The following is a 12,142-nucleotide window of genomic DNA, read 5'->3' on the forward strand; positions in this document are numbered from 1 at the left end:
ACTCGGTGCGGCTTACATGAGTCCGAACCCACAATACATCAAAACAAACAAATACTAATGCGAAACAATTAAAATAAATCTCATACACAAATAGCATAAACATTGAACAGTGGAAACAAAACATATTTAGGAGGTGGGGCGTGGAGGGAACATACAAGCAGTGCTAAATCAGTATAAAGTGCTTTTGGAGGACATAATGCTGTGTTGTTGTTCATTCGTTCAGTCGTCTCTGACTCTTGGTAACCTCACGGACCAGCCCACGCCAGAGCTCCATGTCGGCCATCACCACCCCCAGCTCCTTCAAGGTCAGTCCAGTCACTTCAAGGATGCCATCCATCCATCTTGCCCTTGGTCGGCCCCTCTTCCTTTTGCCTTCCACTTTCCCCAGCATCATTCCGTTCTCTAGGCTTTGCTGTCTCCTCATGATGTGGCCAAAGGACTTCAACTTGGCCTCTAGTATCCTTCCCTCCAATGAGCGGTCGGGCTTTCTTTCCTGGAGGATGGACTGGTTGGATCTTCTTGCAGTCCAAGGCACTCTCAGAACTTTCCTCCAACACCACAGCTCAAAAGCATCGATTTTCCTTCGCTCAGCCTTCCCGAAGGTCCATCTCTCACATCCGTAGGTGACTACAGGGAATACCATGGCTTTGACTAGGCAATGGATCTTTGTTGCCAGTCTGATGTCTCTGCTCTTTACTATTTTATCGAGACAGGACATTGCTCTCCTCCCAAGAAATAAGCGTCTTCTGGCCACTGTCTGCATCTGTAGTAATCTAAGGGTAATGCTAAGGGTTCATTATTCTGGGAAGGCACACTGGAACAACCATGTCTTCAAGCTCCTCCTAAAGACTGCCAGTGTTGGGGCATGCCTGATATCCTTAGGGAGTGAGTTCCAGAGTTGAGGGGCCACCACCGAGAAGGCCCTCTCTCTCATCCCCACCAATCGCGCTTGCGATGGAGGTGGGATCGAGAGCAGGGCCTCTCCAGATGATCGAAGAGATCGTGTGGGTTCGTACACAGAAATGCGGTCCCAAACTGTTCAAATAGTTTGGATCTTAAATGGCAGTGTATAAAGGGCTGTAGTTGGCCTACTCTTTGAGATCCAAAATAAAATGTGTATTGTATTATTCCATTTCCCTTTATTGGACCCTTCCAAACAGCCATGTAACTCAGAATATCAAGGCAGATAATCCACAATATCTGCTTTGAATTGAGTCATCTGAGTCCACTTTGTCATATAATCCAGTTCAATGTGGATTGTATATATCTGTGTGGAAGGAGTCTGGGAAAAACTCTGCTCCATCTTTCCCAAGAGCCTCAAAAGAACTTCTATTCTAGGTTCTTGTGGGTTTTTTCGGGCTATAGGGCCATGTTCTAGAGGCATTTCTCCTGACGTTTCGCCTGTATCTATGGCAAGCATCCTCAGAGGTAGTGAGGTCTGTTGGAAATAGGAAAATGGGTTTATATATATCTGTGGAATGGCTGGGGTGGGGCAAAGAGCTCTTGTCTGCTGGAGCTAGGTGTGAATGTTTCAACTGACCACTTCCATTAGCATTTGAAGGCCTGGCTGAGCCTGGGAAAATCTTTTGTTGAAAGGTGTTAATCTGTGCCTGGTTGTTTCCTCTCTGCTGTTTTTCTGTTGTAATTTTAGAGTTTTTTAATACTGGCAGCCAGATTTTGTTCGTTTTCTTGGTTTCTTCCTTTCTGTTGAAATTGTCCACATGCTTGTGGATTTCAATGGCTTCTCTGTGTAGTCTGACATGGTGGTTCTATTCTTTTCCTAGCTCTATGGGCTGTCAGCGCTTGGCCCCGCCCCTTCCGCATAAGTGACAGGCCTGGCCGGAAGGCCTAGTCTCCCCTCGAAGCGGGGCTCGCGTGCCCACCTCCTTCCCTCAGGAGCTCCGGTTTGAGGCGCGGGGCTCGGCTTGGGGCTCAGCGGAGGAAGGCAAGGGGCCTTGGGCTTTCCTGCGAGGGGTGCCGGGGCCTGCCTGCTTTCCCTCCTCCCCTTCTCCGGCCATGGCCCTGGCGGAGCCGCTCGAGGCGAAGGAGGCGGCCTTGCGAGCCCATTCCTTCGACGACCTTGCTGTGGGTGGGTATCTTAGGGCCTCATTCCATGTCTCCTTCCCTCAAGGAAGACACTCTGTCCCTCCCCCTTTGCCCCCTCCTTCAGCACAGCCCTGCGAGGTAGGCCTTGCCCACTCTCCTACAGTCCAGTTTCTGAATCCACATTATCTGCTTTGAACTGGATTATATGGCAGTCTGAGGCCCCTTCCACACAGCTGCGTAAAATCCACATACTAGTGGATTGTTGTAGGTTTTTTTAGGGCTATATGGCCATGGTCTAGAGCAGTATTTCTCAACCTGGGGGTCGGGACCCCTGGAGGGGTCTCGAGGAGGTGTCAGAGGGGTCGCCAAAGACCATCAGAAAACACAATATTTTCTGTTGGTCATGGGTTTCTGTATGGGAAGTTCGGCCCTATTCTGTCATTGGTGGGGTTCAGAATGCTCTTAGATGGTAGGTGAACTATAAATCCCAGTAACTACAACTCACAAGTGTCAATGTTTATCTTCCCCAAACTCCACCAGTGTCCACATTTGAGCATATTAAGTACCTGTGCCAAGTTTGGTCCAGATCCATCATTGTTTCAGTCCACAGTGCTCTCTGGATGGAGGTGAACCACAACTCCCAAACTCAAGGTCAATGCCCACCAAACCCTCCAGCATTTTCTATTGGTCATGGGAGTTCCAAATGCCAAGTTTGGTTCAATTCCATCATTGGTGGAGTTCAGAATGCTTTTTGATTGTAGGTGAACTATAAATCCAGCAACTACAACTCCCAAATGACAAAATCAATCCCCCCCCCCCAACCCCACCAGTATTCAAACTTGGGTGTATTGCGTATTTGTGGCAAATTTGGTCCAGTAAATGAAAATACATCAGATATTTACATTACAATTGATATCAGTAACAAAATGACAGTTACGAAGTAGCAATAAAAATGATTTTATGGTTGGGGGTCACCACAACATGAGGAACGCACTTAAGGAATTGTGGCGATAGGAAGGTTGAGAACCACTGGTCTAGAGGCATTCTCTCCTGACGTTTCGCCTGCATCTATGGCAAGCAGCCTCAGAGGTAGTGAGGTCTGTTGGAACTAGGAAAATGGGTTTATATATCTGTGGAATGACCAGGGTGGGACAAAGGACTCTTGTCTACTGGAGCTAGGTGTGAATGTTTCAATTGACCACCTTGATTAGCATTGCATAGCCTGGCAGTGCCTGGAGCAATCTTTTGTTGAGAGGTGATTAGATGTCCCCGTTTGTTTTTCCTCTGCTGTTTTGCTGTTTTAATTTTAGAGTTTTTTAATACTGGTAAAGCACTGAGCTGCTGAGCTTGTTGATCGAAAGGTCACAGGTTCGATTCCAGGGAGCGGCGTAAGCTTCCGCTGTCAGCCCTAGCTTCTGCCAACCTAGCAGTTCGAAAAACACGCAAATGTGAGTAGATCAATAGGTACCGCTCCGGCGGGAAGGTAACGGCGCTCCATGCAGTCATGCCGGCCACATGACCTTGGAGGTGTCTACGGACAACGCTGGCTCTTCGGCTTAGAAATGGAGATGAGCACCACACCCCAGAGTCAGACATGACTGGACTTAATGTCAGGGGACAGCCTTTACCTTTACCTTTTTAGCCATTCAATGCACTGGATTATGTGGCAAGCTAGACTCATATAGTCCAGTTCAAAATAGATAATGCGGATTATCTGCTTTGATTAAATGGTTATCATAAGGTTATCAAGTGACTGGACTGACCTTGAAGGAGCTGGGGGTGGTGACAGCCGACAGGGAGCTCTGCCGTGGGCTGGTCCATGAGGTCACAAAGAGTCGGAGATGACTGAACGAATGAACAACAACAAGGTTATCAAAGCAGAAAATCCACATTTTCAGATTTGAAATTGATTAAATAGACTAAAATGATCAAGGGTCTGTAAAACAAGCCCTATGAGGAGCGGCTTAAAGAGCTGGGCATGTTTAGCCTGCGGAAGAGAAGGATGAGAGGAGACATGATAGCCATGTATAAATATGTGACACGAAGTCATAGGGAGGAGAGAGCAAGCTTGTTTTCTGCTGCCCTGGAGACTAGGATGCAATGGAGCAATGGCTTCAAACAACAAGGAGATTCCACCTGAACATTAGAAAGAACTTCCTCACTGTGAGAGCTGTTCAGCAGTGGAACTCTCTGGGTTGTTGTACGTTTTTTGGGGCTATATGGCCATGGTTTAGAGGCATTCTCTCCTGACGTTTTGCCTGCATCTATGGCAAGCATCCTCAGAGGTTGTGAGGTCTGTTGGAACTAGGAAAAGGGGTTTATATATCTGTGGAATGACCAGGGTGGGACAAAGGACTCTTGTCTCCTGGAGCTAGGTGGGAATGTTTCAACTGGCCACCTTGATTAGCATTGAATGGCTACCAGTATTTTAAAAACTCTAAAATTAAAACAGCAAAACTACAGAGGGAAAACAATCAGGGACATCTAACCACATCTCAACAAAAGATTGCTCCAGGCACTGCCAGGCCATTCAGTGCTAATCAAGGTGGTCAGTTGAAACATTTACACCTAGCTCCAGCAGACAAGAGTTCTTTGTCCCACCCTGGTGGGATTTTCTTCCTTGATATTCTGGGATATAGGGCTGTGTGGAAGGGCCTTCCAGTAATCCAGTTCAAAGCAGATATTGTGGATTATCTGCCTTTTTTGTGTGTGTCAGGAGTGACTTGAGAAACTGCAAGTCGCTTCTGGTATGAGAGAATTGGCCATCTGCAAGGAAGTTACCCAGGGGACGCCCGGATGTTGTGATGTTTTACCATCCTTGTGGAGGCTTCTCTAATGTCCCCACATGGAGAGCTGGAGCTGACAGAGTGAGCTAATCCATGCTCTCATCGGATTTGAACCTCCAACCTGTTGGTCTTCAGTCCTGCTGGCACAAGGGTTTAACCCATTGTGCCACTGGGGTCTCCTGATTATCTACCTTGATATTCTGGGTTGTCTGACTGTGGGGAAGGGCCCTTATTAATTGTTCATCTGTAACTTATTTCCCATTTACAAATACCCACACTCTTTAGGAACGCTCACAGTTTAAGGCTGTCTACAAAGTATCTGAGAAATTAATGTTGTCTTATAATTTAATATTTCTTGCAATCATTGCTGAGGATTTATTTGGTAAAATTATTTTCTGCATTTTATTTCTTTTTCCAGATTCAAACGACCGTTCTCCTGATGAAGGATTAGAAGACGATTTCAGTGTTGTGAATAAAAAAGCTGTGGAGCAACTAACAGAAGGGCTGATTAATCATTATGTACCCGATCTCCAGCGGTCAAAACTAGCTTTAAAAGAGCTAACGTACGTAAAGCTATAAAATGAAGTACATGCATTGAGATCTTTTTATGCCTTTCAGTCACGAATGGGTTGTGTAGTCAATATTTTGATGTCAGAATTTTGGAAAATGTGAATCTCCATAACCATTTGGGAAATGGGATTCATAACCTTCTTTTGAAAACCACTGATCAAAGGAAAGGCACGATCTTGTTAGAAGTCTTAACTGGTTTTGAAAAGTGGCAGTCACCAGCATTCATGCAAGGCAACTAGATTTCTCAGCTGTTAAACTAATGTAGCTAGGTATGTTTTTGAACTGTTAGAGACAAAGACATGCCAATGCACAAAATATATATTTTTTCAGCAGAGTTACAGAAGTGTTTCTTCGGTTGCCCAAAAACATCTACTCTCCCTTAAAATATATTTGCCTTTAAATCATGCCCTCAAGAGACAAAATCAACAGTCTTTTAAAAAAGTAACAGAGTTGGTTTACTCACAAAACTTCATATATACAGCATATAGGTACTTTGCTTATGAAACCAGTTATAATATGAGTTTGTGATAGTTTCTCTGTGCAGGTAACACTGGGCATCTTCCTTAGAAACAATAGTACATAGTCAAGGCATCTCTCTGTTTTGAGAATCCAATAGACTGTCTATTCGCTAGTGTCATAGGTTGGGACCCCCCCACCCCTTCCAGCACCAACTGCTGCTCTGAGTGAAGAGAGGGGCCAGGAAGGCAGTTCCATCTTGTCTCCTGCACTGTGCTTATAATATAATATAATATAATATAATATAATATAATATAATATAAGCACACATATACATATAATATTGATAATGTTATAAAGTAATACAATATACTACTACTACTAATATATATATTTTATATTAAATGTAATATTAATAATATTATGACAGTATAATGTTATAGTACAATATAATATATAATAATAATATTGTGCTATGATAATAATATAATATATTGTATTTACTTTTTACTTGTAAGCCGCTCTGAGTCCCCTTCGGGGTGAGAAGGATGGCATATAAATGTCGTAAATAAATAATTCTCTAAGCATACTGTTCCTGCATTGAAGTCTAAAGCTTACAGATTGCTTTGACCATTTATTTATCGTATCAGAATTGAACCGAGGGTACAGTTGTAATGTAACTCTACTTTTACAGTTCTACTAACTCTAAGAGTCTAAATAGCTTCTATTTCCACTGAAGTCTAAAGCAAACATTGAACTAAAATGGAGTCAGAGTCCTGAACATTCTCAGTACTGATCACATGGTCTGCAGCCCCTCGCACAACAAAGAGGTTAGGTAAAATAGCAATACACACACAATACAGTAAGCAATTATAGACATGACAAACGACTAGTGGAGGCTTGAGAAGGTTGCTATTTCCTCTTTTTGATTTGACCTTTCTGTTCAAAGACTACAAGAATAATTTATTTCTGTGTAGACCTAAACTTTCAGCACGGTTTCAGCCTGTTCTTCTCCAAATACTTCAGAGAGCTGCTTTATCTTCACTATCAGTCCGTATTCCTAAAAGTAAATGTGTCATCCTGTTCTGAACCCTGTGTGACTTGATTTCAAAGTGCATTAGAAATATTGTGTTCTTTCAGACAGAACCAAGAAGTACTCCTAGAGACTCTTCAGCAAGAAATCTCAAAATTTAAAGAATGTAATTCTGTTCTTGATATCAATGTACTGGTAAGTCTCTTCTCTCAGTTTTGTTTGTTTAATCAAACACTATGTACTTAGTTTCCACTCTGTATAAAAACACTGCATTAGAAAGTCTGTTCTAAATGAAAAATCTAGCATAGGGTAAAATTTGATTTTGTTTAACAAAAATCTTAACTTCTCAATCAGAAGTTTAACATTTCACATACTGCATTTAGGACTACAATATCGCTTGACATGCCTACCATAGGCATGGGGGCTTATTTTTTTTGGTATTTATTTATTTGTCGTGTCAGGGCAACCAGTCAATTATATTACATTTCTAACCGAACAAAGCAAACAAACAGATAAAATACAACATTTGTGAGTTTGGTAGTTGGTTAAATGTCCTTTGACCAGTATCTGGCCACTTGGAGTGCCTCTGGTGTTGCTGCAAGAGGTCCTCCATTGTGCATGCGGCAGGGCTCAAGTTGCATTGCAGCAGGTGGTCAGTGGTTTGCTCCTCTCCGCATTCGCATATCAAGGATTCCACTTTGTAGCCCCATTTCTGAAGGTTGGCTCTGCATCTCGTGGTGCCAGAGCGCAGTCTGTTCAGCGCCTTCCAAGTCTCCCCAGTCCTCTGTGTGCCCAGGGGGGAGTCTCTCATTTGGTATCAGCCATTGGTTGAGGTTCTGGGTTTGAGCCTGCTACTTTTGGACTCTCGCTTGCTGAGGTGTTCCAGCGAGTGTCTCTGTAGATCTTAGAAAACTATTTCTAGATTTAAGTCATTGACGTGCTGGCTGATACCCAAACAGGGGATGAGCTGGAGATGTCTCTGCCTTGGTCCTTTCACTATTGGCTGCTACTTCCCGGCGGATGTCAGGTGGTGCAATACCGGCTAAGCAGTGTAATTTCTCCAGTGGTGTAGGGCGCAGACACCCTGTGATAATGCGGATATTTTATTAAGGTTTTCTTACAGAGATTGTTTTAAAAACAAAAGGTTAACAAGGAAAAATTGGGGTGAAGCTAGGGGTGGGGTTGAAGGAAAGAGATGGGGAAACAGAAAAAAGTGGGTAATTGGGAGTTGGGTTGGGAAAACAAACTTCTAATCATCTTGATGTCGGTAATGATATTTTTTGTAGTTTTTCCTTCATTAACAGTTGTCAGTCTTACAATCTTCTTTAAGAGCATTGTGTTCCAGTTTTTACCTTAAGTGAATAATTCATTTCCAGTTTTCTTGTGATATAAAATTCTTTACTAAAGACCAGTCTATTTTTGTTGTATTCAATTTTTGGTTTGCATTCATCAGTTGAGTCAATTTGTCCATGTTCATAATGTCTATACTCTTTATTAACCATTGTTCCTGTGATGGAGTCTCATTTGTTCTCCAGACTTACGTTTAAATATGGTGTATATATTTCATATTTTGCTCCATAGCTATCCAGTAACAAGAGTTATTTATGTGACATACAGAATAAAAACAAGGTTAAAATCTATCATTGCAATAACACCAATATTAAAGAGCAGAAAACAAGATTTAGTTAAATCTGGTTGTTCTCTAACAAAGATTATAACATATATTGATTTGATTGGAAGTGAACCATGCCTACCCTTTAAAAAACTGGCCATAAATAGACAGGATGAAACTGACTGAGGCCCCTTCTACACAGCTTGGAAAAAAAATCCCATATTATCTGCTTTGAACTGGGACTTACAGCAGTGTGGACTCAGATATTCCAGTTCAAAGCAGATATTGTGCGATTTTTTCCAGCTGGGTGGAAGGGCCCTAAATAAGATCTAGGGATATGCCAGAGGTTGTTAAATACATAAAATTAAAGATTAGAGGGGGTTTTTTTTCTAACTTTTTGGTATTTGGAGGAGGATCATTTGGAGAAGGATCATGTTAACATTTTACCAAACCAATAATAAATAAATACGTCTAGTCAGGTTAATAATAAATAACAAATATAATAAATCATAATCATAAACTCTGAAGGAGCTGGGGGTGGTGACGGCTGACGGAGCACTGGCGTGGCCTGGTCCATGAGGTCACGAAGAGTCGGAAGCGACTGAACAAATAAACAACAACAAAAGTCAGGTTAACTTTTGTTGAGCCAATTGGACTTAATTTCTATTGATATTGTACATGTAAGAGTGCAATTTTACACTTATTTCATACTTCCAGTCAGTCCTTTTTAGTTGATTACATTTTTGAAATGACTAAAATCTGTTGTGTGGAATAAATGTGTTTGGATCGACTCCCACTGTATTCTCATGTTTTTCCTTCAAAGTTTTCAGAAGCAAAGCATTATCATAATAAGTTGGTCAACATTAGAAAAGAAATGATGATGCTCCATGAGAAAACGTCAAAGTTGAAAGTGAGTATCATTTCTCTTTTTGGCTAACAAAGATGGAAAAGCACCCCTGCCTTACATCCTTGAAAATGTTGCAAACTGATTTTTGCATATATTTTCTTATAGCAGTGCCATTGTGGATTTCCCAGTGTTCAAATTCAGATGTGGTAACTTGAAGTTAAATTTAATCTTTGTATGAATTGAGACTTAATGATTTACCAGAGAAATTTGGCTCTTAATATTGTAATCAATTAAACATATTTCTTAGTAAACATATATAGCAATAGTAGCTATATAGCAAAAATATATAGCATATATAGCTTTAAAAGCCAATGGGATTTTGGCCTGCATCAATAGGAGTCTAGTGTCTAGATCCAGGGAAGTCATGCTCCCCATTCTCTATTCTGCCTTGGTTAGACCACACCTGGAATACTGTATCCAATTCTGGGCACCACAATTGAAGGGAGATGTTAATAAGCTGGAATATGTCCAGAGGAGGGCAACTAAATTTATCAAGGGTCTCGAGAATAAGCCCTATGAGGAGTGGCTTAAAGAGCTGGGCATGTTAAGCCTGAAGAAGAGAAAGCTGAGAGGAGACATGATAGCCATGTACTAAATATGTGAGAGGAAGTCACAGGGAGGAGGGAGCAAGCTTGTTTTCTACTGCCCTGGAGACTAGGACGCAGTGGAACAATGGCTTCAAACTACAAGAAAGGAGATTCAATCTGAACATTAGTAAGAACTTCCTGACTGTGCGAGCTGTTCAGCAGTGGAACTCTCTGCCCCAGAGTGTGGTGGAGGCCCCTTCTTTGGAGGCTTTTAAACAGAGGCTGGATGGCCATCTGTTGGGGGTGCTTTGAAGTCAGTTTTCCCGCTTCTTGGCAGGGGGTTGGACTGGATGACTCTAATAAATAAATATGATAACTTTAATATAATATAATATAATATAATGCAGTGCAATGTAATATGATGTAATATAATGCAATATAATATTTATAATATTTTATAATACATGTAATATTTATAATATTATAATGTAATACAATATAATACTACTAATAACATATTATAATTATATATTTTATATTACATGTAATGTTACTAATAATATTACAATATAATGGTATAGTACAATATAGTAATATATAATACTGATATTGTACTATGCTAATAATATATATTGTATGTATATATATCTTGTAAGCCGCTCTGAGTCCCCTTCGGGGTGAGAAGGGTGGCATATAAATGTCGTAAATAAATAAAATAAATAAATACAATGACTAAGGAAAACCTATCATGGGATTTTTGGGGGCAAGATTTGCGCCGAAGGGGTTTGCCTTTGCCTTCCTTTGAGACTGAAAGAGTGTGATTTGTCCAAGGTTTCCATAACTGAGCAAGGATGCTAATCCTGAACTCCATGTTCAAACCACTACATCAATAGCCAAAAAAACTATCTCAGGAATCCTGGGAGATTAAAGTGTGAATATAAACTGTGAAGTAACCTTATTTTTGCCTTCAGCCCACTTACATAACTTCCTGCCATCCCACTCTTTCAGAAAAGAGCTCTCAAACTCCAGCAAAAGAGGCAGAAAGAAGAACTAGAGCGGGAGCAGCAACGGGAGAAAGAGCTTGAACGAGAGAAACAGTTAACTGCCAAACCAGCCAAAAGAACATCAAAGCCGGACATGTAGTGACTTGTGGAGCTGCTAAGGACATTCTCTGGACTGGCTGGAAAAGCGGAGTTATACCTCATAACCAGATATATATTTTTTCTTGCCGAGAAGCCAATTCGTACAATATGAATAGTTTGTGATGGTTGTTGCCGTACATGGGAAGGTGGCTGGGAGCTTGAGGTTTCAATAATGCCTTTTTGGTTAATGCTGTGCCGCATAATATTGTCATGTCAGATGTTTTGCACAACTGGAGTAAAACATTAATGTCTGACTTTTACAGTATCTTAAAACGGTCTGAAGTTGGCATATACAGGTCCAAATTGAATTTTTTTACTTTGTTTACTGGACTCTTCTTTTTCTTAAGTCTTTCTTGATTGTAATCATGTATAGAAGGATATTATCAACACTCTGAACAGATCAAAAGCAAGTGGAGGCTTTGAGCCTCACATTTTCAGTGGCTTGTTTCCTTTAGTTAAACCTTTGTCTTATTTATGTAAACCGTTGTGGACCTCACCGTTCAAAGCGGCAAGTTGGTGAAAATTACTCTCAATTTAAAATGTGAGCACTTTTTATGGCTGACCGGGGATAAAGGCAGTCATTCATAGGAAAGAGTTCTGCTTGGCTTCCAAAGAGAATAAACGTGATGGCGTACTTCTTTAACCAGCAAAATCAAACAAGCCAGAAAAAATGTGTTGGCCTTCGTGTAAAAGAAAAGCACATAAATCCTAGAGTCCAGAAGAGGTGCGGGGGACTATAAAACCTACTCTTACAACATCCAGTTTGTAATAAAGTGTAAATGAACTTAGACTGTACATACTGTCTTTAAAATATATTGGAAAAATAAAAAGGAAAGATTTTTGCACACCGAATGTTAAGCTTGTTTCTTGTCTGCTTAATGTTCTGCTTAATATATTTATATATCTCCAAAACACAGTCTTCTTGACTTAAAGCAGTGTTTCTCAACCTTCCTAATGCCACGACCCCTTAATACAGTTCCTCATGTTGTGTTGACCCCCAACGATAACATTATTTTCGTTGCTACTTCATCACTGTAATTTTGCTACTGTCATGAATCGTAAT

The 12,142-nt window shown here is 41.1% G+C and overlaps 1 protein-coding gene across 1 annotated transcript; it reads left to right on the top strand.

The window, feature by feature from the left end:
• The first annotated feature begins 1,820 nt into the window (after window positions 1–1,820).
• BLOC1S6 (biogenesis of lysosomal organelles complex 1 subunit 6) lies at window positions 1,821–11,931 on the top strand. Its single transcript, XM_060755240.2, has 5 exons — window positions 1,821–2,089; window positions 5,251–5,395; window positions 6,999–7,086; window positions 9,327–9,413; window positions 10,946–11,931. Exons 1-5 carry the CDS (start codon window positions 2,017–2,019, stop codon window positions 11,078–11,080), a joined length of 528 nt encoding a protein of 175 aa, XP_060611223.2. The 5' UTR covers window positions 1,821–2,016; the 3' UTR covers window positions 11,081–11,931.
• The last annotated feature ends 211 nt before the right edge of the window (window positions 11,932–12,142 follow it).

The sequence above is a fragment of the Anolis sagrei genome, chromosome 9 (genome assembly GCF_037176765.1).
Source record: "Anolis sagrei isolate rAnoSag1 chromosome 9, rAnoSag1.mat, whole genome shotgun sequence".
NCBI classification, from domain to species: Eukaryota; Metazoa; Chordata; class Lepidosauria; order Squamata; family Dactyloidae; genus Anolis; species Anolis sagrei.

Bases quoted from the DNA above. Each gene is read 5' to 3' on its own strand.
- BLOC1S6 (XM_060755240.2), top strand. From the start codon at position 2,017: ATGGCCCTGGCGGAGCCGCTCGAGGCGAAGGAGGCGGCCTTGCGAGCC. The intron at 2,090-5,250 runs GTGGGTATCTTA...TTCTTTTTCCAG, and splicing joins CTTCGACGACCTTGCTGTGG to ATTCAAACGACCGTTCTCCT. The intron at 7,087-9,326 runs GTAAGTCTCTTC...TTTCCTTCAAAG, and splicing joins TTCTTGATATCAATGTACTG to TTTTCAGAAGCAAAGCATTA.